The sequence below is a fragment of the Aethalodelphis obliquidens genome, unplaced genomic scaffold, assembly GCF_003676395.1.
Source record: "Aethalodelphis obliquidens isolate GAN/ISIS:26980383/991018 unplaced genomic scaffold, ASM367639v1 scaffold53, whole genome shotgun sequence".
NCBI lineage: Eukaryota > Metazoa > Chordata > Mammalia > Artiodactyla > Delphinidae > Aethalodelphis > Aethalodelphis obliquidens.
The window spans coordinates 9,001,526-9,029,044 of NW_020837997.1; the positions used below are offsets into that span (position 1 = coordinate 9,001,526).

Consider the following 27,519-nt stretch of genomic DNA (forward strand, 5'->3'; position numbering starts at 1 on the left):
GAGCATCTCTGGAGACGCCCGAGGCTCCTGTCTCCCAGCTCGTGGAGAGCACGGCAGGCAGGACAGGACGAGCTTGTTTTCCAGTCTGATGTTTGAGAGGCCACACACATGTGGCCTCGGGTGGCCTCGGCGGGTGGTGGGTGGCCCACATCTGCCCCTGGCTCTTGCCTGTGACCCTCCACATCTGAGTCCTGGCGGGAAAGCGGAGGGAATGGCGCTCTCCCTCACAGCTCAGAAGCACCGGGGAGACCCAACGCACCGGCGGCGTTTACAGTCCCTAAAGCCTCACGTGCTTTCAACCACATTTTGTTCTTTTACAAAGAAGGTACGTGGCCAGGAAGAGCTGGGGTGGCTGCAGGGACCCCACCTGGCCCCATCCAACGGGGGGGCTCCCTCTGGGCTAGGGGAGGGAGGAGGAGGAGGGAGGGGGTCCCTCTTCCCTCTGGTAAAGGGGGGGCACACTCTGCCTTCCCAGCACCCAGAGGCACCAGCGACATTAGGGCGGGGGTCAGAGCGGCACCTGCCTACCTGTTGGGAGACTCGGTGAGTTAACACCTGGAAGGCAGCGTGTTTGTCAGGGGACCACGTGAACACCTGGACGTGTAACACGGCAGGTCACAGGTGACCTAGGAGGCTGGCATCCCCCTCGGGCCTGGGCAGCCTGGGCAGCGGGGCGGGGACGCAGCTGACGGCCTCAGGCACAGCTGGGTGGGCTGGTGACCAGGAGCCGGCTCCAACTGTTGTGTGGCCACACCCTGCCCCGTGCCCTTCCCTGGGCTGGCAGCTCAGCTGCAGGTTGGGGTGAAGCAAGACAATTCCAGGGGACCGGCCCTGGTGCGGGACTCGGGGAGCGCGTGCTCCGTCAGGGAGCAGGGAGGCTGAGGGGCCCCGCCTTGTCGAGGAGGCTGACGCCCCAGGACCACAGGGGCGGCCTAAGTGGGAGGGGACCGGCCAGGGCCGGAGGACCTGGCGGCATTCTCCGCACCCTGGCTTCATCAGCGCTCCCCCTGGGGACCACTGTAGCCACCTTGGCACTGGCACTGCCTCCAACTTTGTCCAGATGGAATCACTGTCTGTCTGGGGCTTCCTCACCGGGAACAGAGCAGGCTACCTGGCCTGGGCTCTCTCTGTGCAGTCCATCCAACCACTGGTCTGAGCTGGTGCCCGGCGGGGGGGAACGTGCTGTCACTTGCCTGGGAGGTGTCTCCACCTCCCTACATTCCCCACCCCAGCCTCGGGGCAGGGGGAGCAGTGCACCCGGCAGGAGAGGTGACAGCGGCAGAGAGCACTGCTGTGGTGTCCTGGGCCCACGTGGGAGGCACAGGGCATCACAGGCAGGCCCTGGGCCTGGTGTTCAGGCCTCCTAGTGCAGCAGAGGGTCCGAGGCTCCTCTCCTCCCCGCCCCCCCGCCCCGAAAGCACACTGCAGCACCAGCCTTTGGGCCGGTGACCCTAAAACAAAGCTCCGAAGAACCGCCACCCGGTCAGCTCATCTCAGACACGTTTATTGCTAGAATCAGGTCTTAAGTTCTAGGGCGGTTCCGACATATATCACAGTGAGGAAATGCTGCCATCATTGTAAAAATAATTGTCGGGTGAACTAAGGTCATGGTCACGATTAACGTGCACAGATCCCACAGAAATAGGAACATCTGCTCGACCCCTAACTTTACAAATAAGACTGGACCCTACCGGGGAGTGACCTCGGGGTCCTGGTGAGATGTGCCCACGGTGCTGCCCAGCTGCTGGTACCACCCGGAAATCTCCTCTGCTGAGATCCACGCGGGCTCGAGCTGCTGATCGCCCGAGGAATCCTCTGGGAGGGTCACAGCGTCACAGCGGATCTGTGGGTGGCGCTCGCGGCCCAGCAATGTCCTCTTCACAACAGGACAGGAACTTAAAAGTCAACTTTTCTAAAGTGCTCTGATGCGTCTCAGTACAAAACACAAACACTGATTACAGACGTGGCACGTGTCCTGGGGCGGGGAGGCTGCTGCTCCTTGCTGCTAGCTAGTGCCGCAGGCCCTCGGGCAAGGGCGAGGTGGGGGAGGTCCCCAGAGGGGCAGGAAACAGCTCTGGAGAGGTCCGGAACCACTGTCAGTTCCTTGTCACTGCTGGCTGTGTCACCTCGCCCCGGGTGCCCGGGCTCCTGTTCCGCCAGGACTCAGTCTTCCCACCAATGCTTCAGGCTGTGGGATCCACTGGGGAGCCTGGGGTGCAGGAAAAGGCTGGAATGCCCCGCCCTCCCGCCTGGCACCCAAGCCTGCACTTGGCCAGAGCTGGAATGTGGGTCTGACCCAGGTACCACCCTGGGACCGTTCATGGACATGCGATGCCATCCCCGACACCTACAGCCTCGCCTCGAGGCTGGACCGGCGGCCTTCTCCCTCCTCCTGGGTGTTTGCTGACAATAAGCTGCGACAGCTCACTGGACTTGAGGTGCCCGCGAGGCGGCCGTCTGTGCACTTGCTGGCAACAGTCACCACCCAGGCCACATGGGTCCCCCCAGCGTTCCACCCCACTGCCCTTTGTCCCAGCCTCTGCCCATCGGCTCGGGACACCAGCCCTAGGGGCTACCCCCCGGCAGCCCTGGAACAACTGGCCCATCTCAAGGGGATGGAGGACCCTCCACCCGGGGCTGGGACCCTCAGGTGCGTGCCGGCCCTGGCTGAAGCTCTGGACTTGGCTTCCTGGGCGCCTGGTGTTCGAGAGGCCCACAGAACCACGCTGCCTTGGTGAGGCGCCTTGGGAAAGCACCGAGTTTGACAAGAGCAGGTTTTAAAAACCTCCACCACAGTAAAATGAGCTACGGTCAGTCCCTTCCAGGTCAGCCCCTTTCAGGACGAGTTTCTGCACCTGTAGGACCCGCCAGGCAAGCCATCAGCCAACCTCTCTGGCTGCCCAGCCCTGTGGCCCTGTCCCGGGAGAGCTGTGTGCCACCCCTGGCTGGGCTCGTGTCTTGGCCTGGAGGTTCACCATGAACCCACTCCTGGAAGTCAATTCTGCCTGATTCTGTGGACAGAGCCAACACCACTGGGCCCCTTCTGGTGCCATAATGACTCGTTCCAGGGTCTCCCAGTGGCCATGGAGCCCAGCCTGGGCCGGCATCTCCTCAGGCCAGGGTCTGGCCTGTTGTCATGCTCTAGGTGGAACCACCACAGTTGGTCACTACCTTGCAAACACAGCCTGGAGTTGGTCTCTCCTCTACCCAACTGGGGCGCTACGATGACAGCTCCATGGGTTAGCTTTGGTTCAACCTTCCGTTAAAAACTCTCCTTTTTGTATTAGAAAAAATAAGTTTACAAAGTTGCCCAAGCACCACTGCTAATCCTACAGAGCCTCAAGATGGCAGGCCAACGCTGCCCCGGCCTGGTGGTGGTTGGCAGAGGCCTACTTGGGAAGGGGAGAGGGCCGCGGGGCGCGTCCCCAGAGAGCACAGGAAGGGGTCTGCACCCTGAGCCACGCCCCCTAGAAGAAGATGACATCTTCCTTGCTGGCCTCTTCCTTGTCGAGTGGTGTGGAGAACAGGGCCACGGGTGGGAAGGATGCCCCCCAGGCCTTGAGGGTGAAGTACTCGTTGGGGACATCAGCCGGGACCGGGCATGGGGCTGGGAGGCAGGAGTCTGGAAGAGAGAGGGGGTTGTGGGTGTCAGGAGCTGCCAGGCACTGAGGGTGCCAGGGGGTGGGGGTGGGGTGCAGGCCGGCTCACCTGGGGGCGGTGTGGAGCTGCGCAGGACGGGACTCAGCGAGCGGCGGCTCCGAGAGGCGTTCTCCTCTTTGCCCATGAACTTGTTGAGAAGCAGTGGCTGCTTCAGGTCAAATGAGGCTGGAAGCGGGAGGAAGGTGCCGGCTGGGGTGCTCGGCCTCGCTCCAGGCACAGGAGCGCTCTGCGGACCTGGGCCAGGGCCTCATCCCACTTCTCGCCCACACTTCCCCCAGCGCCCGTTCCCAGGAATAGACCCCACTCAGACGTTAGGCCCCAAATTCAGTGACAAAATCCAGGGCAGACACCCCTGCCCGACCACAGAAGGCCCTGGAGTCATTCAACCTTTGGACGAGAGGCCCTGTGGCCCTGCTGCCCAGTGGTCCTGGGACACAGGCCCTGCTCCCCAGGAATGTCCCAGGGACTCTGCCCCTGGGCCTCCCCTACCAGGGCCAGCTGGCTGCAGGGTGCTCTGGTGCAAGGGCTGAGCGCGCCATCGGTGGAGCAAGGACACCAGCAGAGCCGGCAGCACCTGGACCAGCGCAGGGCGGGGCTCGGTGGGGCAGCGGTAGCATTGATCGCTGTGCAACTTCCTGCCCGACTTCCCGCCCGGGGTGACTAACTGCGCAGAGGTTTCCAAGGCTCGTTTCTGAATCACCAGCGCGGTCCCTTGTCCCTGATCCCAGTTTGAGGGCCAAGGCGGGAACAGAGCTGAGGTTTGATGTTTCCATTTTTTTGCTCTTTGAGATGAAAGACCTCCACGTGTTGGGGGGGAGGGGGCAGCCTCAGCTGCCTCACCAGTTGTGCCTTGGGGTTTCCTCCCGATGCCCCCTCCAAAGGCAAGGGGCCAGGCGGGCCCTGGGCAAGGTGGGGAGGGGGCTGCCAGGAGGCCCCGACTCACCTGAGCTCTCTGAACGGTGGGAGCCCCGGCTCTTGCCGCCCTTGTCCTTGCCGCCCTTGGTGGAGGCGGCCAGCTTGGTGGGGATCTGCTGCTGCACGGCCGCCTGCCTCTGGATCTGGTTAGTGGCGCTGAGCAGCTGGATGGGCACGTCGCTCTTGGCTGGCCGACCCTCAGCCGGGGTGCTGTCCCTGCGGCTCACCTCGGGGCGCTCTGCGTACTCAGGCCCGGCACCAGACAGCAGCGAGCTCACCCGGGGCCGTGGCGCTTTAGTCAGGGCCGCGGACCCTTCCAGCCCTTCCCCGTTGAAGCTGGGAGTGTGGCTGGGGGGCTGGGCCTGAAAGAGCGCCAGAAGACACCAATGCTGGTTCCTTCGGGCAGCCCTTCCGTGTCCCGACAAGGAGCCACGCCCCGCAGATTTGCATGGCGCTGCGGGCCAGCCTCGCCCGCACTCTGCCGGCTCCCGGGTGGGGTGGGGTTTTTGGAGATGGTTGGACCTGGCCTGCCTGCCCGCCCAACTCCCGGGTGAGGGGTGGCTTAACGGAAGCTTCTTAGCTGGGAGGGTCAGATCTGGGTAGAGACTGACGCTGGTCCGACGGAGCTGTCATTTACCGCCTGCCCCCAAAATACATACACACCCACGCATGTGCTCATGCACTCACAACTCACAGACATGCCCGCGCGGGCCCAGGGCGCACCCCCGGCGCTCACCTCCGCAAGCACCTCGGGCGGCAGCGCCCCGGCCGCCCCGGGCACTGTGTTCTGCTTCTTCACTCTGCGCAGCAGCTCCAGCCGCTCGCGCTCCCGCTCCACGGCGCGCTGGGCTTCGCGCAGCCGCTCCAGGTCGTGCTGGTAGGCCTGGCGCTGGCGCTCCAGCTCCTCGCGCTCCTGGCTCAGCTGCTCCTGCAGCCGCAGCGCCTCGCTCTCGCGCTGCTGCAGCCGCGCCGAGGCCAGGCCCAGCTCCTGGCGCTCGCGCTCCCGCTCGCGCTCCCAGCGCTGCTGCTCCAGCCGCAGCTGGCCCTGCAGCTTCTGCACGCCCGCCAGCTCCTCCCGCTGCTTCTCGAAGTTGCGCTGCCGCTCCTGCTCCAACAGCAGGTTCCCGCGCGTCGACTGCAGCCGGAACTGCTTCTCCCGCTCCTGGAGGGCCGCCCTCTGCGTCTCCACGTAGCTGTCCTGCTGGGCGATGACCGCCTGGGGGAGGGGAGGGCCGGTGAGCGGCCGGCTTCAGGAAGAGCCCGACCTTCCCCCAGACCACAGCCTCAACCCGGAGAAGGGCACGTGCAGCCTGCCACGCTCCCCGAAAGCCGCGTACCTGGAGGCTGAGGAGCAGCTGGGACAGTGTCTGGATCCGCCGGACGAGCTGCTGAGAAAAGGAGAGGGACGTTCGCGCTCTGCAGGAAGCCCCGCCGGGCGTGCGTGCCGGCCCTGGGGGGACGCACAAGCCCGCGCTTACCTCCGACTCCAGGAGGGCGGGCAGCCGGGGGCTGGGCTCAGCACCTGGTGCCTCCGCCTGTGGAAACATGGCATCACAGCTCAGAGAGCTTCTAAGGGCCAATCCAACTCGAGCGGGACACGCGTATTATCGCTAAGGCATCCCCTTAGCATGGGACAGGCCCCCGCCTGCTCGTCTGACGTGTGCCAGCCTTGGTTTCTGGAAACTGAGGGCGCAGGGTGGGCGCAGGGTGGCCTCCGGGAGGTGCGAGGGCGGCGGGCGGGCTGGGCCCGCCGTGTGGGAGGCTCTTAGCCTGGCCGCGGGGGGTGGGCTGGCAGGGGGTGGTTGTCAGAAGAGCCCAGGCTTCAGACCTCAGAGGTGGCCAGAGGCAGCCAGCCTCCAACTCTGACCCCAGCGCTTGGCAAGGGTGGGCCTTCTGAGTCAAAGAGGAGGGAACAGCCAGTGACCTCGGCATCCGGCCGGCGGCTGGGGGTGGGGGGGGCAGGACACCTGTGCAGACTGAAAGCTCGTGGTCCCCGCACGGTGGCTCTCACCTGTTGCTGAGGCCGCCGCCCTGAGCCCGCCCCTCCCCTGCCTCCCACCCCGCCCTTGCCGGGGCCTGCAGGAGGAACCAGGAGGGTCACCTGGCCACATGTCAATCTGCACATTAACTATTAGTCACCGTCAACCGGGACGACGCTGCTCACTATTTGCCCTGAGATGGAAAAACCAGACAGGCCAAGCACAGGCTGTTCCCCCTCACGGACGATAATTAAAAGCACTGGGGCCGACTCTGTATGGAGCTCGGGAACATCCCAAGGAGGCAGCGTACCGCCTGCAGTGCTTCCTCGGAGGCCCCCGGGGTGTCGCCGAGCCTCGAGTCCGGGCTGCCCGCGGCGCCCTGCCAGTCTCGGAGGCTGGGGTTGCTGCTGCAGACGTTCTTCTGAAAACTGCCATCTGAAACCCCAAGCCAGGCGCATGAGATGCCGCGGGTCCCGAGGGGTCTGCATGCCCTGTTCCCCACCCCGCCCCCAGCCTGGGTAGGAATCGTGGCCGGGCTGCTGCCTTCCGACCTGGGCAGAAAGGGCGGCATCTGGGGCTCAGAGACCAGCAGCAGGAACTGGCCTGGGTGCTGCTGTCAGAATGTGACTCACCACCCCTGGGAAGTTCCAGAACCCTGACCCCGGAGAGTTTATAGAAGGTTGAGGGGAATCAGCAGCAGAGATGCTGAACAGCAAACGCCTGGGCTTTGCCAAGGATGCTTTTGTGAAGGGAACGTTTTAAGAAACTGCACATCCTCCCGCACCCGCCGACCTCCTGGGGTCCCGAGAAGCCCCAGCCCCGAGAGGAGGCGGCGCCACTCACTCTTGCCGGGGCTGCCGGCGCTGTCGTAGCCCCCGGAGGCCTCCACCCTCCGAGCTGGGGACGAGGAGCCACCCCCGTCATCCACCTGGCCATTGGTGCTGCCCAGCCGCCTGCAGATCAGGCTCTGGATGTCCTCGACTGTGGAAGGAGATGGAGGGGAACCAAGTCACCCGCGGCCCTGCCGTGGGCATCAGAGCAGGGTGCAGAGACCCGGGCCACGGCCTCGCAGGGTGTCGGTCACCCCCTCTGACTCTGTGCACCCCCTACACAGGTACTGCACCCAGGATGTGCCAATCTGTATCTACACGAGGCCGGACCTTGGGGCGCTCCGGGCCCTGAGCCTGGGGCTGCGCTGGGCCTAGGAGGGAACTCGGTGTGGCCACTGCCTGTGTGCTGACAGTCATACAGAAGGTCAGGGGCCACGGGAGGTGGCCTTGGGGGAGCAGGGCTGGTCACATAAGGTGCTCGAGGACAGACGGGCTTTGGCCAGGTGAGGAGGTGGGGAGACTATTCTAGGCCGAGGCACAGGACACGAGAGGGTCTCGGGAGCCCAAGAACAGTGGTGACTGGAGACATGGGAGGCATGGCCGGAGGGAGCAAGGCTGAGCAGGGGCACAGTCCAAGCGGGACCCCTCTGGCCTTTTCACTCTGATGGAAAATTCTGGAGGGCAGGGCTGTGTCTGTCTCGCCTGACGTTGAAAGAACAGTGCTGGCCCTCCTGCCTGACTGCCCAGCAGGAGCACATGCCCTGGCCTAGCATGGGGCTCAGCAGCTGCGTGGAAGTTTCTAGGAGCTCCGCAAGGACCCTGTCAGCTCCTGGAAGCAGGCTGCTTACCGGCCAGTGCCCTCCCGTGGCTGTGCGGCCAGGAGCCCCTGAAACAACCCACCAAATGTGTATGTGTGTATTTTTCTGGGGACAGCATCAGTGACCCACTCATCAGAAAAGAGGAACCGTCTCAGTCAATTTGAGACCCCCGGGTCCAGCACCGGGAGTGTTTGTTGAGTGAATAGGAGATGGTACTGTAAATCTGCAGAGAGGGGTCTGCACCCGACTGGGTCCAAGGACCTTCCAGCTCTAAGCAGAATAGAGGCAGACAGAATCGTGCCCGGACCGGGTGGCCTGTGGGCCCCACGGGGCTGTGTGCCCAGCCTGGGGTCTCCCAGGAGCCCACCAGGCAGCACAGGGAGGGCGGGCTGGCGCTCAGCGAGGGCTGGTGGCTACTTACTCTCACTCATGGCCGACTTGAGAATCAGCTCCCCCTGCAGGTTCTCGGGGGGGTCCCCTCCCCGGAAGAGGAGCCGAGCCGGGGCGAGGTCCTCGAGGCCGCTCATCTCAGCCATCTCCAGGTAGATGTGCTGCTTCTCGCTGAGGCTCTGGGCGATCTGCTGGTCTTTAATGTTAAGTCGCTCTGCAAAGTGGCAATGGGTGTGGGGTTCGGCCTCCTCTGGGGTAGTTTCCCCCAGGAGCTGGTATAAGGATGCCTCACAGGGCCAGGCGGGCCTCTGGGAACCCTGCTGACCCACACCCTGTCCGGAGCTGGACCTCTCCCTTCGTCCAACATTCCCGACCAGCAGGCAAGGGTGTGGCCCTGTCTCCAGCTTACTTCCCTCAATTATAAAAATCAAACACGGTGGGGGGATGGGGGAGGACCATAACGGGCTGATGTTTATTAGTTTGGGACAAATTGAGAGCCTTATGAGACTTAGTTTTCTAATCTTCTTACAGGTCTCTGGGTTTTATACTTTTTTTTTTTGGCCGCACCACGAGGCATGCGGGATCTTAGTTCCCTGACCAGGGGTTGAACCCGGGCCCCCTGCAATGGAAGCATGGAGTCTTAACCACTGGACCACCAGGGAAGTCCCTATACCTCTTTTTTGCTGCCATGACTACGACTTATTTTACTAGACGTTCTCACGCGTGATTGCTAGTATAAATATACACATCCCGTTCAGCTAAATTATTGAGCTCTCTTACATTTCAAATAGTTTTCCAGTTGATTCTACAGGATTTCCTGGGCAGATAATCATGTCACCTGCAAAAAATAATTCTGCCACCTCCCTACCAATCGTGATCTCTTACTTCTGCTTCTTCCCTTACTACCCTGGCTGGAACGTCCAGGAGAAAGATACTAATGGTGAGAGTGGGGGGGTGGGGGGCCCTGCCTCGCTCCTGACTTCGATGGGAGTGTCCCTGATGGTCCAGTGTAAAGGATGAGATTGGCTTTTGGTCCAAGATAATAAAGGAGATCTTGGTGAAGGAAACATCTATTTCTAATTCACTAAGACTCTTGTCGGGAGTGGGTGATGAGGAGACGTTCCGGTATGATTCTGTGGTATCCGTGGAGATGCATCTGTGCAGGGCATGTATTTTATTACCCTCTGACAGAACTAAGAGTTAGAACGGGACACACTGGGGAGGAGGTGAACCAGCGCCGAGGGACTGGCGGAGCCCTGACAACATTGGAACAGCCCTGAGGCTGAGCGGATGGGCCCCTACTTTCTAGATGTTGGTCTTCTACCACTATTTGCTGTGTGGCTGACAGGGTCTTGGTGCTCCAGCCTGGTGTCAGGCCTGAGCCTCCGAGGTGGGAGAGCCGAGTTCAGGACATTGGACCACCAGAGACCTCCCGGCTCCACGTAATATCAATTGGCGAGAGCTCTCCCAGAGATCTCCGTCTCAACGCTAAGACCCAGCTCCACCCGATGGCCAGCAAGCTCTAGCGCTGGGCGCCCCATGCCAAACAACTAGCAAGACAGGAACACAACCCCACCCATTAGCAGAGAGGCTGCCTAAAATCATAATAAGTTCACAGACACCCCAACACACACCACCAGATGCGGCCCTGCCCACCAGAAAGACAAGATCCAGGCCCACCCACCAGAACACAGGTAGGCACCAGTCCCCTCCACCAGGAAGCCTACACAAGCCAGTGAACCAACCTCACCCACTGGGGGCAGACACCAAAAACAACGGGAACTACGAACCTGCAGCCTGGGAAAAGGAGACCCCAAACACAGTAAGTTAAACAAAATGAGAAGACAGAGAAACACACAGCAGATGAAGGAGCAAGGTAAAAACGCACCAGACCAAACAAATGAAGAGGAAATAGGCAGTCTACTTGAAAAAGAATTCAGAGTAATGATAGTAAAGATGATCCAAAATCGTGGAAATAGAATGGAAAAAATACAAGAAACGTTTAACAAGAAACTAGAAGAACCAAAGAGCAAACAAACAATGATGAACAACACAATAAATGCAATTAAAAATACTGTAGAAGGGTTCAATAGCAGAATAACTGAGGCAGAAGAACGGATAAGTGACCTGGCAGATAAAATAGTGGAAATAACTACCACACAGCAGAATAAACAAAAAAGAATGAAAAGAATTGAAGACAGTCTCAGAGACCTCTGGGACAACATTAAACACAACAACATTCGAATTATAGGGGTCCCAGAAGAAGAAGAGAAAAAAAAGGGACTGAGAAAATATTTGAAGAGATTATAGTTGAAAACTTCCCTAACATGGGAAAGGAAATAGTCAATCAAGTCCAGGAAGCACAGAGAGTCCCATACAGGATAAATCCAAGGAGAAACATGCCAAGACACATATTAATCAAACTATCAAAAATTAAATACAAAAGAAAAAATATTAAAAGCAGCAAGGGAAAAGCAACCACATACAAGGGAATCCCCATAAGGTTAACAGCTGATCTTTCAGCAGAAACTCTGCAAGCCAGAAGGGAGTGGCAGGACATATTTAAAGTGATGAAAGGGAAAAACCTGCAACCAAGATTACTCTACCCAACAAGGATCTCATTCAGGTTCGACGGAGAAATTAAAACCTTTACAGACAAGCAAAAGTTAAGAGAGTTCAGCACCACCAAACCAGCTTTACAACAAATGCTAAAGGAACTTCTCTAGGCAGGAAACGTAAGAGAAGGAAAAGACCTACAAAAACAAACCCAAAACAATTAAGAAAATGGTAATAGGAACATACATATCGATAATCACCTTAAATGTAAATGGATTAAATGTGCCAACCAAAAGACACAGACTGGCTGAATGGATACAAAAACAAGACCTGTATATATGCTGTCCAGAAGAGACCCACTTCAGACCTAGGGACACATACAGACTGAAAGTGAGGGGATGGAAAAAGATATTCCACGCAAATGGAAACCAAAAGAAAGCTGGAGTAGCAATTCTCATGTCAGACAAAATAGACTTTAAAATAAGGACTATTACAAGAGACAAAGAAGGACACTACATAATGATCAAGGGATCAATCCAAGAAGAAGATATAACAATTATAAATATTTAGGTACCCAACATAGGAGCACGTCAATACATAAGGACAATGCTAACAGCCATAAAAAGGGAAACTGACAGTAACACAATCATAGTAGAGGACTTTAGCACCCCACTTTCACCAATGGACAGATCATCCAAGATGAAAATAAATAAGGAAACACAAGATGTTTTAATAATGAAACATTAGACAAGATGGACTTAATTGATATTTATAGGACATTCCATCCAAAAACAACAGAACACACTTTCTTCTCAAGTGCTCATGGAACATTCTCCAGGATAGATCATATCTTGGGTCACAAATCAAGCCTTGGTAAATTTAAGAAAATTGAAATTTTATTAGGTATCTTTTCCAACCACAATGCTATGAGACTAGATATCAATTACAGGAAAAAAACTCTAAAAAAATACAAACACATGGAGGCTAAACAATACACTACTAAATAACCAAGAGAAAAAAAAAATAATAACCAAGAGATCACTGAAGAAATCAAAGAGGAAATCAAAAAATACCTAGAAACAAATGACAATGAAAACATGACGACCCAAAACCTATGGGACACAGCAAAAGCAGTTCTAAGAGGGAAGTTTATAGCAATACAATCCTATGTCAAGAAACAAGAAAAATCTCAAATAAACAACCTAACCTTACACCTAAAGCAATTAGACAAAGAAGAACAAAAAATCCCCAAAGTTAGCAGAAGGAAAGAAATCACAAAGATCAGATAGGAAATAAATGAAAAAGAAATTAAGGAAACAATAGCAAAGATCAATAAAACTAAAACCTGGTTCATTGAGAAGATAAACAAAATTGACAAACCATTAGCCAGATTCATCAAGAAAAAAGAGAAGACTCAAATCAATAGAATTAGAAATGAAAAAGGACATGTAACAACTGACATTGCAGAAATACAAAGGATCATGAGAGATTACTACAAGCAACTATATGCAAATAAAATGCACAACCTGGAAGACACGGACAAATTCTTAGAAAAGCACAACCTTCCAGACTGAACCAGGAAGAAACAGAAAATATAAACAGACTAATCACAAGCACTGAAATTGAAACTGTGATTAAAAATCTTCCAACAAACAAAAGCCCAGGACCAGATGGCTTCACAGGCAGATTCTATCAAACATATAGAGAAGAGCTAACGCCTGTCCTTCTCAAACTCTTCCAAAATATAGCAGAGGGAGGAACACTCCCAATCTCATTCTATGAGGCCACCATCACCCTGATACCAAAACCAGACAAAGATGTCACAAAAAAAGAAAACTACAGGCCAATATCACTGATGAACATAGATGCAAAAATCCTCAACAAAATACTAGCAAACAGAATCCAACAGCACATTAAATCATGATCAAGTGGGATTTATCCCAGGAATGCAAGGATTCTTCAATATATGCAAAAGAATCATTGTGATACACCATATTAACAAACTGAAGGATAAAAATCATATGATCATCTCAATGGATGCAGAAAAAGCTTTCGACAAAATTCAGTACCCATTTACGATAAAAACTCTCCATAAAGTAGGCACAGAGGGAACCTACCTCAACATAATAAAGGCTATATATGACAAACCCACAGCCGACATCGTTCTCAATGGTGAAAAACTGAAACCATTTCCTCTAAGATCAGGAACAAGACAAGGTTGCCCACTTTCATGATGATTATTCAATGTAGTTTTGGAAGTTTTGGCCACAGCAATTGAAAAAGAAAAAGAATCCAAATCGAAAAGAAGAAGTAAAACTGTCACTGTTTGCCGCTGACATGATACTATACATAGAAAGTCCTAAAGATGCTACTAGAAAACTACTAGAGCTAATCAATGAATTTGGTAAAGTAGCAGGATACAAAATTAATGCACAGAAACCTCTTGCATTCCTATACACTAATGATGAAAAATCCGAAAGAGAAATTAAGGAAACACTCCCATTTACCATTGCAGCAAACAGAATAAAATACCTAGGAATAAACCTACCTAAGGAGACAAGAGGCCTGTATGCAGTAAACTATACGATACTGATGAAAGAAATTAAAGATGATACAAACAGATGGAGAGACACACCATATTCTTGGACTGGAAGAATCAACATTGTGAAAATGACTATATTACCCAAAGCAATCTACAGATTCAATGAAATCCCTATCAAACTACCAATGGCATTTTTCACAGAACTAGAACAAAAAATTTCACAATTTGTATGGAAACACAAAAGACCCCGAATAGCCAAAGTAATCTTGAGAAAGAAAAATGGAGCTAGAGGAATCAGGCTCCCTGACTTCAGACTATACTACAAAGCTACAGTAATCAAGACAGTATGGTACTGGCACAAAAACAGAACTATAGATCAATGGAACAGGATAGAAAGCCCAGAGATAAACCCACACACAAATGGTCACCTTATCTTTGATAAAGGAGGCAAGAATATACAGTGGAGAAAAGACAGCCTCTTCAATAAGTGGTGCTGGGAAAACTGGACAGCTACACGTAAAAGAATGAAATTAGAACACCTCCTAACACCATACACAACAATAAACACAAAATGGATTACAGACCTAAATGTAAGGCCAGACACTATAAAACTCTTAGAGGAAAACATAAGCAGAACACTCTATGACATAAATCACAGCAAGATCCTTTTTGACCCACCGCCTAGAGTAATGGAAACGAAAACGAAAATAAACAAATGGGACCTAATGAAACTTCAAAGCTTTTGCACAGCAAAGGAAACCATAAACAAGACCAAAAGACAACCCTCAGAATGGGAGAAAATATTTGCAAACGAAGCAAATGACAAAGAATTAATCTCCAAAATATACACGCAGGTTGTGCAGCTCAATATCAAAAAAAACCAAACAACCCAATCCAGAAATGGGCAGAAGACCTAGATAGACATTTCTCCAAAGAAGATATACAGATGGCCAACAGACACATGAAAGGATGCTCAACATCACTAATCATTAGAGAAATGCAAATCAAAACCACAATGAGGTATCACCTCACACCTGTCAGAATGGCCATCATCAAAAAATCTAGAAACAATAAATGCTGGAGAGGGTGTGGAGAAAAGGGAACACTCTTGCACTGTTGGTGGGAATGTAAATTGATACAGCCACTATGGAGAACAGTATGGAGGTTCCTTAAAAAGCTAAAAATAGAACTACCATACGACCCTGCAATCCCACTACTGGGCATATACCCTGAGAAAACCATAATTCAAAAAGAGTCATGTACCACAATGTTCATTGCAGCTCTATTTACAATAGCCAGGACACGGAAGCAACGTAAGTGTCCACTGACAGATGAATGGATAAAGAAGATTGGCACATATATACCATGGAATATTACTCAGCCATAAAAAGAAACGAAATTGAGTTATCTGTAGTGAGGTGGATGGACCTAGAGTCTGTCGTACAGAGTGAAGTAAGTCAGAAAGAGAAAAACAAATACCATATGCTAACACATATATATGGAATCTAAAAAACAAAAAAAGGTCATGAAGAACCTAGGGGCAGGACAGGAATAAAGACGCAGATGCACAGAATGGACTTGAGGACACGGGGAGGGGGAAGGGTAAGCTGGGACGAAGTCAGAGAGTGGCATTGACATATATAACACTACCAAATGTAAAATGGATAGCTAGTGGGAAGCAGGTGCATAGCACAGGGAGATTAGCTCGGTGCTTTGTGACCACCTAGAGGGGTGGGATAGGGAGAGTGGTGGGGAGATGCAAGAGGGAGGGGATATGGGGATATATGTATACATAGAGCTGATTCACTGTGTTGTACAGCAGAAACTAACACAACATTGTAAAGCAATTATACTCCAATGAAGATGTTAAAAAACAAATTTAGAACAGGATGAAATGAATACTATGTTAACATTATACTTTCAGGGGTCAGTGGGATTTCTCTGATTTCTTTTGGACATTTTTATTCCTTAATACCTTCAAACTTGCACCTCTCCCCACAAAAAGAAATAAAATACATACTGCCTAATTTTATGCACTTACTGCTCAAATGTTACCTATGTTAAACATAAATATCACGGTGAGTGAGAGAGAGGAGGGGAGTTGCCTGAGACCACAAAGTACTGAGATGGATTCTTGGCAATGACCTCGCTGAAATCTCACAGGACTCTGTTAAAACCGGGGAGCAGAATAAGCACGGTGTGGTCCATCCATACAATGGAATATTATTCAGCCTTAAAAAGCAAAGGGATTCTGCCACAGGGATGAACCTTGAAAACATCACGCTTGGTAAACTAAGCCAGTCACAAAGCGACAACTATCCCCATTTATACGAGGTGTCTGGAGTAAGTAAGTTCATAGACAGATAGACAGTAGGACAGAAGTTCGCAGCTGCTGGAGATGGGGAAAGAACGGGAGTGACTGCTACTGGGGATGGCGTTTCCTTCTGGGGTGATGAAAACAGCCTAAAATTGACTGTGATGGCTGCACATCCTTTGGGTATACACTAAAATCCACTGCATGGCATACTTTAAACGGGTGACTGGTAAGGTATGTGAATTATTGAGCCCTTCTTGAGCGAGGACCGAGGGAGCAACCCTAGCACCCCACTCCCCTTTCCCACACGCCCTCTGGAAGAGTGCTACCCCGGGGCAAACGGCCCAGAGAACCGCAGGACATGGGATAGCCCACAGCCAAACTCCTGGTCACTTGGGCGGCGGTTCGCTCCATGGCCAGTTCTGATGGGATAGAACAGAAAGGCCACTGCCGGGCCCAGGAGGGCTCTCGGGGCCAAGTCACCAGACGAGGTCACACTGACCCCATCCCCCCCACCCCGCCCTTACCTTGGAAGTCCCTCAGCCTCACGGCGCGGGCCTCAACCACCTTCCTCTCCTCCTCGGCCTCACTGTAGGGGCCCTCCTCCTCGTCCGGGCAGCTGTAGGGAGAGGGGACAGATGGGCGAGCACGCTCCATGGACTGGCTGCCTCTGAAACAGCACTGAGGTCTGCCTGCAGGCCCGGCTGCAAAGAGCATCTCTGATGTGCTGAGAGATTTAGTTTGTTAACGGTCAACCGTGCAGGACAGAAACACAGCCGTCGGCAAGCATCCAGTCTCAAAGTGTCAGGATGTAACCGGCCACAGGTTTCAAATGTCTTGCAGGGTGTGGGGGGTGGAGGAGACAGAGCAGTTCCTTCCCTGGGGACCTCCCAGCTACGGGACGCTGCAAGGCCAGCAGAGTCCAAGTTGAGGACTGAGGGGGCTCGAAGAAGACGAAAGCTGAGAAGCTTCTGGGCATAAAGGGAGGGAGCAGCAGGCTTGGGGTGGGGGCCGGACCACCGTCTGTCGGTGGCAGGAGCCAGGCATCACTCAAAGCCACAGGGTTGGGGTCCTGAGGGGTCCCCTGGCCCGAGGAGGAAGGACAGCCCCCCGTGTCAGGTGGACAGCCCACCAATACAGAGCTGCGGGCCCCGCATCCTCCAGCCACAGACATCTGGGCCTTCTTAGCCGTTGTCGGAAGGGGCTGAATGGCGTCTTCTGTCTGCCCTTAGATGAGGAGATGGACAGAGCACCGAGGTGGAATGACAGGGAGGGGAAAAGCGAAGGGGTCTTCCGCCTACGACCCCCGGCACCCTCGCAGGCGCTCCAAGGTCTCTGCTGACTAGCCAGCCACCAAAGCCAGGGGCACAGCTGTCAGTGGAGGGAAGGCCCACCCGGGCCCCTCTCACCTCTCCACGGCCCTTCGGATGTGAGCCATCCAGGTGTTCCTGTCCTCCTTGGAGCTGGTGTAGATCTCGTACATCTCGGGCCCGTGCAGGGAGGCGCTGATCAGAAACATGGCTTTCTCCTCGTTGGCCACCTCCCTCACGATGAGCTTTTGCAGCGAGATGATGGGGCGCTTGGAGTCCTGCACAGGTGGGACGGGGCGGGGAGGGTCACTCTGTACCTGGCCTACAGCCGTGGAGCCATGAGCCGGCGGGGAAGGGGACTTGGGGGGGAACGGGGGAGGCGTGCACTCTGCTTGTCCTCCAACAATTCAAAGCAGAAAGATTTTGCCACCTGGGGGAAACGGACACTATCGCGATGATATCCTCACATCCTTTCCATGTGCTTGTTCAACGTGCTTAAAAAATGTTTTATAATTGCTAACGCACGTACACCGTATAAAACTCAGAAGATACAAGAGCAGGCAGTCTGGGATGACAAATAAATCCTCCTCCCAACCGTGTGCCCCAAACACCCAGAGCCAGCCAGTATTCCCAATCTGTGGTGTGTCCGACAAGAGATCATGCTCTGACCGACCAGTAAAATGCGCAATTTTAACTGGTTGTTATGGGCTATACTGCATTTCCCCCCATTCCCCACTAAATCCAGATGCCGAGGTCCTAACCTCAGAATGTGACGGTATTTGGAGACAGGGTCTTTAAAGAGGTGGTGAAGTTAAAGTGAGGTCACGAGGGTGGGCCTGACCCAACAGGACACACACACACACACACACACACACACACAGAGGGCGAGCGGGGAGGCCATGGCTAGCAGGCAGCACAGCAGATCATAGATGTCGCATCACCCTCGTGAGTGAACACACAGCACACGAGGTGGGCTGGCGTCAGGGCAAGACCACCGTTTGGCAAGACAGCGTGACCTATTTCTGGAAACTTCTTGAGAAGCTAGTTTAAGTCCCTGGGAAAGGGGTGGGACTCTGGAGTTGAGTGACAGAGGCCACCTTCCTCTCCAGGTGAACCCAGAGGCTAATGGGTTCGCTGAGCACCCCCGCGGCAGGCACCCACGGGTCACCCAGGCGAGCAGAGGCGGAGGCGGTGTCCCCAGTGGACGTGGGCCGGGTGGGATGGGTGGGATCCCAGCCTGACTCCGAGCCCTCCGTCCGCACGGAGCTCCCGGCCAGCTTGGCTCCCGTGACGCGGCTGTGCTGGGACCAGCATGCCGTGGGGCCGACGTGGTCATAGCTCCCAGGGCAGTGGCTGCCTGAGTGCGCATCCTCAGCGATGCGCTAGCTCCCCGGGAAGGAGGGACAGGCTCTCCCGGAGAGGTTGCCCGGGCCTGTGAGAGCCCGGGCGCCTGTGAGGGGAAGGGCCACGGAAGCACAGAGCCCGGGCGGAACTGGGCAAGATGTTGGCATGACCCTGAAGCCGCCTCAGGCCACTGGACAGGAGCCCATTCAGTCCCCCCATCCCCGGCCCGTGCAGACAGCTTTCGAGCAGCCCTTTCTGCGAAGGGACGGGACACGTACCACAGAAGCAAAGACGTATTTTTGATCCTTTTCTTGTAGCAGGAGAAGCACGTCCGTCAACAGGACAGCAAGGACATCTAAGGGGAGAACGCAGAAGGACACATCTTACAGGGTCCCGCCGGGCAGACGTGGAATCCCAGGCTGGCGCCACAGCCCGCGGGCGCCCTTCAACCTGACCCCACCCCATCACCCTCCTGGTTTCAGCTTTTAACGCCGAGCCCCTGGACGCTCGCGTCCTGCTTCCTGCCGTAGCAAAACTCTCGTGCCCGCATGCCCGAGCTTCCTGGTGGCGGCAGGCTCGGAGTCTTGTCCCTGTAGGGACGTGGTGCGGTGACCCGCCCGGCAGAGCTGGTGCACGTGGGTACAAATCCCGAGCTGTGTTTCCAACAGGAGCGCTCGCGCTGCGGGAAACGAAAATACCTCCTCCTCGGGGAGCTTGTTCAGACACCCCATTCCCATGAGACACCCTCTCCTCATGGGACTCTCTCTCGCTGCAGCCTGCTGGGTTCCTCTAAAGCACTTACTGTGCTTTTCGCTGTTTTTGTGTTTGCTTCTCTCCCGCCCACCGACTGGAGCCCCGCGTGGGCAGGGGCCTCTGCCAGCCGCCTCGTGCCTGGCGCGCAGGGGCGCTCAACTGCGGACTGTATCTTTTGGCTGCTCGCCTGCTCAAATTACGAACAAGCACATCCTGTCGGGTGGCTACTGCGACACCCCCCAGAGATCTTTAAAGAGGCTGATGCCAGTGGACAGGTTAGGATGTTTCTAGAGGCTCGTGAAACGGACAGGAAACTCAGGGATGAGCCCCGGGCGCTCTCTGGTCTGGAACCACACCACGGATCTTGAAAGTAGGGCGTGGAGCTCACCCCGAACAGCGGGTGGGACGCTGGGGGCCACAGAGGTCCGTGGCCCAGGTGGCATCCTCTACCCCGACTGGGGCCTGTGACTGTTGTTTAGAACCCTGGGGCCTCTGCTAAATCTGGGGTGTCCTGATACCTCGGCTTTCTGTTCAGGAAGCAAGGACTCAGTGTGCCCTCTTCACCCGGTGGCCTTCCCTGTGTGCACCACACCATCTCAACCGCCGGACACAGAGCGTGCTGGCAGGACCACCTTCCCCTCGTTCCTGCTCTACTTCCGTGCTCGACCTGACTCAGCAGGTAACCTCCCTTCAGCCGCGAAGCAGCCAGGCTGCAGTGGCTCTGTGCCAGCTGGTGCCCATCAACCCAAAATGGAGCTCACTCATCCAAGGAGGTGCCACTGATCCAGGATGGCATCCACCAACCCAGGACGGCACCCAGCAGAGGGGACTGGAGCGGGACTTTACCTTTTAGGCGCCCGGACGTGGTCTTCCAGCACAGCGTGCCCTCCAGGTGGAGCTGCCGCTGCAGCATGTCCTCCTTGCGGAAGGTCAGCCCGTTCTTGAGCTTGCTGGAGGACTTGAGGTCCATCTTCCCCGCGATCTCCCTGAGGCGCTGGCCTTTCTCACACTCGCTGACCCTGGCGTCCACTTGCGAGATGATGCCTTTGATGAGGTTCAGGGCCTGGGTCAGGTCTTTGTGGTCCTCGGAGTCAGCTGCCACACACAGCAGAGTTAGCGCTTTCCTGGGTCTGCGTCCACGAACACGATGGAGGCGGACAGGCTATGGGGTCGAGGAGGTGTGTCCCGAGGCCACTGCTCAGCAGACCCTCGAGAATCACCTTCCAACTCGAATTTCCTGAGATGTAAACGCTTCTCCAAACTAAACGTGACAGCCCAGCGTTTGGTTTTCACCAAGACAGAGCTTCTGTCGAATGCAGAAGCTGAGGTGCCAGTCAAGTGGCAAGAACAGCCCCTGCATAACTCCGCCGGCCATTCCTCGGTAAACAGACTCCCCCCTGCCCTCCAGCTCTCCATAAAAGACTCCCTCCACCTCCGGCCATTACCGAGGGCTGGCTCCTCCCACTCCAGGGGCTCTGCTTTCACGGCAGGGGAACTTTGTGCATTCTCCCACCACCCAAATCCCCTGGAGATAAGGGAGGTGCGGTCAGCACTGCCCTGGCCTCCGGGAACCCCCGGCTGGGCTACATGCCCTTCCTCTCTGCCCTCCATGACCAGGCACGTGACACGGAGGTCACCTCTGGGCCTGTGTGGGTCACCCAGGGGTGACCTTAGCAAGGGCACTGCCTGTGTCTTTTCATCCACTCTCCAATACTGACTGAGGGCTGCTCCAGTCCAGACTGTGCGGGGACTGGGGGGGTAACGGCAGGCGAGACCAGGCACCCTGGTCGGAAACCCTAGCACCCAGCACAGTGGATTCTGCAAGGTGGCAGCTCAGTTAGTGACTGCTGAGCCCAGCTGAATCCGGAGAACCAGGGACAGATCGCAGAGTGGATTATCTAACCCACTATTAGAATGGGGGTGGGGAGACAGAGACCCTCCTCCCCACCAAGCACCTAAGGGCAAGACAGGAGAGCTACCGTACCTTCCGTGTTCTGAATGATACGCTCCACCAGCACGGGGTACTTGGTTATGCGCTGGGTGACCAGAAGGATACATTCCTGCACGCCGAGCCGCCTCACGATGGAGAAGTTGCCGATTCTCTACGAAACGGAGAAAACAAAGGCATGCTGCGTGGGTGTCTAATCTCCCGCCACATCAGTTCACGGTCGGACATCGAGCGATATCCAGTTCACGGTCCCTTTTTGGCTTACGGGGACCTTTTCCTTGCCGCTTTGCAGGTACTTGAAAGCAGGGACTGCCTGCTGTATACAGAAAGGCCACAAAGGCAGAGGCAGCCTCACCTGCTATAACATGTGGGCCCCCACAGAACCCATTAGGAAGAAACCAGCCGGGGGGCGGGGGAGTGAGTGGGGGGTGGTTGTGAGAATCTCCTGGAGAGCTGTCCACGAGCACACGCACATGCGCAGACCCTAACCCTGCTGACGGCCGTCGGGACCCTCCAGACGCGGCTGGGCCGGTGCTCTCTGAACTGGCTCCCTGGCGGCTGCTGGTGCACGCTTCTGGCTAAGAGCCTAAGAAGTGGTCACCTGAAGTCACTTTTTTTTCCCAGCCACGTCATGTGGCTTGTGGGATCTTAGTTCCCTGATCAGGGACTGAACCTGGGCCCGCGGCAGTGAAAGTGCCAAGTCCTAACCGCTGGACTCAGGCCCCCAAACGAGCCTCTCCTTTTCACATCTATCCACTGCCAGGATAATGCAGTGAAAGTTTAAAAAAAAAATTTTTTTTTTGGCCACACCTCGTGGCGTGCAAGATCTCAGTTCCCCGACCAGGGATCGACCCCGTGCCCCCTGCAGTGGAAGCGCGGGGTCTTAACCACTGGACCGCCAGGGAAGTTCCCTGGGGTGAAATTTAACAACCCTGCATCCTTAACTCTAGACCTTTAGTTGCTGGATATCACTTCAGGTTAGAGTCCTTGGGGTACAGGCTGCAGGTGTGGAGCTGTTGTGGGGTGCAGGCGCCCGGCAGCCTTGACCCAGGAGTGCCTCCCAGGATGCGGGGGGACGGGGTCTTGCCCGACTACTGACTCAGCTCCTGGGCCCTGAGCACTTGCACACTGTCAGGCAGAAAGAAGACAGGTGTGGGTCATTCCACGGGCTGCGGGGGATGCATGGGGACCAGACAGGGGAGGAGGTGATGAAAGGACAAAGGCTTAGAGGAAGGCAGGACTTGCATCTGCTGGAGAATCCGAGGCAGAGCGGGTGGCTCTGGAGGGCCGGCTCCCGGGGCAGGGCGGCCCCTTGCGAGGACACTCATGTCCGCTCAACGGTCTGAGGACCCATGGTCATCCGTTGAGGGGCATCTCAGGGGCCACCCTGCTGCGGCAGGAACAAAACCCTAGGCCTGCTTTGCTTTACACCTGGGGACTCTCCAGAGCTTTCACCACTGTGTTCTGAATGAGTTTGTGGTTAAAAATGAGACAGAACCTTGAAAATTCACTGCCTTATAACAAGTTGTGTATAATCCCAACCTCTCTCAAAGCCTACAGTTCGGGGGGAGGGGGAGGGGGAGGGGAACAACCTATTGCAAAGAGGATACTTCTTTTTTTTTTAAATTTAAAAATTTTTTGGCCGTACCGTGCAGCACGTGGTATCTCAGTTCCCTGAGCAGGGATCAAATCCGCGCCCCCTGCATTGGAAGCGTGGATTCTTAACCACTGGACTGCCGGGGAAGTCCTGAGGATATGTTTTTAATTAAAAATAAATACCCTTTTTTTTTTTTTTTTTTACCTTGATCAAGTTTTGAAATTTCTTGTTTTGCTGCAGCAGCAACTTGTAGTGACTGACGGCCTCGTTGTGGCCGCCACAGAAGACGCCGTATTTTTCTTTCATTCTCTCCCCGTTTTCACCTGAAAACTGAAGAGAGGCCGTGGAGGCGTTACCAGAAGGAAACGCAGAAACTGCCAGGGAATGTTTTCACCTCATTCGCCTGACTCTGCTGAAACGCAGATTGACTTGACTTGGGATTTCACTTTCTTGTCTGGCTCGCTGGCACCCAAACAGAGAAATGCTTCAGTACGTGGTGTCTCGGCACAAGGTACCGAGGGGGAAAAGGAGAAAACGTCTACACGTCACGGGTGCTTGTAAAACATCCCGAAATCCGAGAAGGAAAAAGAAATTTAAGTGGAAGAATGTTAGAAAAATTCAAAAGCGAACGGCGTCTTCTTCTCGTGAATCCTAGTTAGCTGACTTGGGATGCTCCGGGCACTCCGAGGGCAGACGAGGGGTCCTGCGTCCCCTCTGTCAATCTCGGTCTCGGCCCAGAAGTCCACTCAGAAGTCAGTTCAGGGTCAACGGCCCTACCATGGATGGCTCTGGTCCAAAAACCAAACAGCCGTTGAGACCAAAAAAAATGAAAGCCAGCCAACCAACCAGACAAAAGCCCAGAACACCCACTGGGTAGCGTCTAGACGAGTGCGTTCGCCGTTTAGGTCTCTGTGTTTCTGGGCTGGTGGCAGGATGCGCGGCTGTTAAGGGGCCGGGACTGAAGTCCTCGGGGGCTGGGGCTCCCAGTAAGTGGGGGGCATGTTCTTTCTGCATTGGAAGGAAAGAGACGGGGCAGGGGCTGGTCCAGGCCCTGAACCGCCCTGGTCGCGCCCACCTGCTGTACCAGGAGGTCCCCGATCTTCTGGACGATGTAGTTGCGGTCACTGCCCTCCTCCAGGGACTCCTGACGGCGCTCCTTCAGCCGAGACAGGAAGTGGCCGTGCACCTCCAGCAGGTCGTCTGCGCCCGGGAAGAGGAGGCTGACGGTCTTGGGGCTGAACTGCAGCTCCTCCCGCAGGGCCCTGGAGTAGACCTTCAGCATGATCTTGAGCGTCCGCACGTGGTGGGCCTCCGTCTGCATCAGCTCTGCAGGGACAGGGACGCGGGACTTAGTGGTGCGGGGCCAACGCCCCGGCTCGGCTCTCCCTTGTCCCGCGATGGGCCAGGCCGGCTTCTCAGGCTTCTGCGAAGCCCTCGCCCTGGTGGTCTCACAGCCCAGGGGCCAGGCTTCCTGTCCTCCCCGGCCCAGCAGTGCTGGGGGCCCAGCTTAAGGGGACAGCGAGGGGTGGAAGGATATCAGGAAATAGAGGACCCGGATGTGCGCTGGGACCTCAAATGCACAGGAGGGGTTCCTGCCTAATATTAACCGAAGACGTTTCCAGGCTATTTGAAACAAGAAGACTGTTCTGACCAACACCCCTCCCTGGGATGTGAAACTTGCATGTCAGAGACCTGCCCCAGACTATAACTGATGGGAAAAGTGGAGCTCCAGGGAGGATTTTAATTCACTGTTAAAGGCAAAGAAAGATTCTATTTTGTGATGGAGCTCCTCTGCCGTTTAAGTCAAGGCCTTGAAGTTGTTAGAGATGAAACAGAAGTCAGTGGCGCCGGCTGGGGCCAGGGTCGCCAGTCACAGGGCTGCAAGGACTCTGCACTTGCCCAGCAGTGGAGACAGCGTGACACAGGGCTGCCCAGAGGGAAGCGACGGACTGCACTGCCCCCCCCCCCACCCTCTAGGCAGGACTCCTGGCCGGGCTCAGGCTCTCCTCTCCACCCACACCCCAACCTGCTCTGGCCCTGGCAGGGAGCTCAGTGTGCAAAACGTGGAAGGCAGTTGAGTGTCCACTGGTGAGTGGACACCACTGAGCAGTGCTGGGGGCCTGGAGGGACCGAAGGGGGGCACCCAGCCCAGGGATGGGTGGTGCCTGGGAGATGTGGTTTCCACGGTGACTGCAACATCCCATCTAAGGACAGCGGCTGCCCAAGGCCAGGTTTTCCAACAGCCGGTGGGAAGGGGCGCCCACCCCGGAGCAGCGCTACAGTCACATGCAGAGAGGGACCTGCCTCCAAAACCTCTACCACGCCCGGGCCTGTCTGTGGTCACCAGCGATGGCTAGGATGGGCCCAGGAGGTCTTCTCTCCTGGGGTCACCAGCAAGGTAAGGACGAGTCAGGACTGGGCATTCGGCCATTCCTGTCCTCGGGGACTGGTTCTCACAAAGCCCCGTCCGGCCACCTCCTTCCCGGCCCGGAAGGCAGGGCTACCCTGGGGCAGTAGGTGGAGTGGGCCACGCAGTCTCAGGGAGGGTCAGCAGTGGAGCCCTGGCTCCCAGATGGAATTAATAAATTAAAAAAAAAAAATCAAGAAGAAGAAGAGGGAGGAGGGGTAGGAAGTGAAGGGCTGGCGTGGCAGGCCTCCTTACCATAGAGCACATCCTGCCTTTTCACCACCTCCCTCTTCTGTTTCTTCACATATGCGGGGTCCACGGAGAGGCTCCAGGACTCAGCCTCGAACTCGTGGGCATCTGCTTCGATCTCACGCCTCAGCGAGGCAGTGTAGGGGTCTGAGGGAAGGATAGGAGGCCGCTGCTCAGGGGCCCGGGGCCTTGGCAGGCTTGGGGCTGCCCCTGCCCGTGCCGCCTGGACGCCCGGATGTGGGTCTCGGAGGCTCCCAGTGAATGGAGACCACCTGACACCCGAGAAAGAATCGAGGTGACGGTACCTTCTATAAAGATGGAGTCAGCGTTCAAAGATGTAAGTGAAAGAGAGTCATCGGCTGCCTGCTTGAACTTCAGAGACACTGTGTCGGTTTCATCCATCTCTCCTGTGACTGGTCTAAATGGAAATCATAAAACCAGTCATTTAAAAAAACTGCATTACACACACACACACACACACACACACACACATTCTACAAAGGCAACTCACGTTATTACTCAATCTGATTAGATACTATTTGAGAACTTTCTGGCTATCAACGTAAGCCTTAACTCACAGATCATTTTGAAAATCAGGAGACTATCTGTCAATGTGACATCAGGTCTTCCATCAAAACTGCCTGTTTTTTGGGGGGAGTACAGTTGATGTACAATATTATATTAGTTACAGGTGTATAACATAGTGATTCACAATTTTTAAAGGTTATACTCTATTTACACTTATTAAAAAACACTGGCGATATTCCCTGTGTTGTATAATACACCTGTGCAGTTTATCTATTTTATTTTTTAAAATAAATTTATTTATTTAATTTATTTATTTTTGGCTGCATTGAGTCTGTTGCTGCGCGAGGGCTTTCGCTAGTTGCGGCGAGCAGGGGCTACTCTTCGTTGCAGTGCTTGGGCTTCTCATTGTGGTGGCTTCTCTGTTGTGAAGCATGGGCTCTAGACATGAGGGCTTCAGTAGTTGTGGCACGCGGGCTCAGCAGTTGTGGCTCATGGGCTCTAGAGCGCAGGCTCAGTAGTTGTGGCGCACGGGCTCAGTTGCTCCACAGCATGAGGGATCTTCCCGGAGCAGGGCTCGAACCCATGTCCCCTGCACTGGCAGGCAGATTCTTAACCACTGTGCCACCAGGGAATCCCTATCTATTTTATACATAGTAGTTGGTGCCTCTTAATCCCCTGTCGCTATCTTGCCCCTCTCCCCTTCCCTCTCCCCACTGGCAACCACTAGTTTGTTCCCTATGTCTGCCATCAAAACTAACTTTAATCTAATGTTCAAGTACATTCTAAGGGCGCATTCATTATATGCTTCCTTTCCTGGCCACCGGAGCCCTCAGGAACCCCTGGAATTCTTTCTGGCCAGAGTAGGGTGGACACAGCCTCATTCCCACTTGAGGTTGGAGGGAGAATCCTTTCTAGAGGAAAAAGAAAATCAGCTCCTTTCCCCACCGACTCATCCAAGGATCACTGCAGTGACATTTTTTTTTCTTTTTTACATGAGGTTTTCTACCTGAACGCTGCTGAATGCAATATTACAAGAACCACCTCAAAGTCCTAGGAAAACCGGATTAAGGCATGAATAACAGGACACAGACTTCGCGGCAACCTCAGTGGACTTCTAGCCTCGTCTGGAGGACACAGAGGAGCCCTGTCCAAGGGTCCTTCAAGAGCAGGAAGTAAACTGGCTCCAAATGGCCGAGGACCCCCAGAACACATCATTTTTGAAAAAGGAAAAGGAGTGAACCTCCAAAGCAGGTGTTAACAGCAATCTCACCGCTTCGTGGGGCTCTCCCTAACCGCGCCCCCCCCACAGGGTCTCCTTCCGGAGAGGCTACCCTCGGGGTCCCTGAGGAACGCCACCCCTGCTCCCTCCCTTCGCCAGC

General features: G+C 55.0%; 1 protein-coding gene across 4 annotated transcripts in view; it reads right to left on the reverse strand.

Annotated features, from left to right (window-relative positions):
• Positions 1 to 1,487: 1,487 nt before the first annotated feature.
• ARHGEF18 (Rho/Rac guanine nucleotide exchange factor 18) overlaps positions 1,488 to 27,519 on the reverse strand; it is a 94,668-nt gene continuing 68,636 nt past the window's right edge. For 2 of the 4 annotated variants that reach the window (XM_027085717.1, XM_027085721.1), the window contains 18 exons: positions 25,918 to 26,030; positions 25,619 to 25,759; positions 24,032 to 24,282; positions 23,161 to 23,286; positions 21,396 to 21,513; positions 20,258 to 20,506; positions 18,937 to 19,013; positions 17,414 to 17,592; positions 16,532 to 16,623; positions 8,624 to 8,806; positions 7,398 to 7,535; positions 6,865 to 6,989; positions 6,054 to 6,110; positions 5,913 to 5,963; positions 5,312 to 5,791; positions 4,604 to 4,937; positions 3,709 to 3,825; positions 1,488 to 3,622 (listed from right to left, as the gene is read on the reverse strand). In XM_027085717.1, coding sequence (XP_026941518.1) covers positions 3,468 to 3,622; positions 3,709 to 3,825; positions 4,604 to 4,937; positions 5,312 to 5,791; positions 5,913 to 5,963; positions 6,054 to 6,110; positions 6,865 to 6,989; positions 7,398 to 7,535; positions 8,624 to 8,806; positions 16,532 to 16,623; positions 17,414 to 17,592; positions 18,937 to 19,013; positions 20,258 to 20,506; positions 21,396 to 21,513; positions 23,161 to 23,286; positions 24,032 to 24,282; positions 25,619 to 25,759; positions 25,918 to 26,030 — 2,986 coding nt within the window. In that variant the 3' untranslated portion in view covers positions 1,488 to 3,467. The remainder of the gene's footprint in view (positions 3,623 to 3,708; positions 3,826 to 4,603; positions 4,938 to 5,311; positions 5,792 to 5,912; positions 5,964 to 6,053; positions 6,111 to 6,864; positions 6,990 to 7,397; positions 7,536 to 8,623; positions 8,807 to 16,531; positions 16,624 to 17,413; positions 17,593 to 18,936; positions 19,014 to 20,257; positions 20,507 to 21,395; positions 21,514 to 23,160; positions 23,287 to 24,031; positions 24,283 to 25,618; positions 25,760 to 25,917; positions 26,031 to 27,519) is intronic. The other 2 variants (XM_027085718.1, XM_027085719.1) reach the window with 2 other exon arrangements.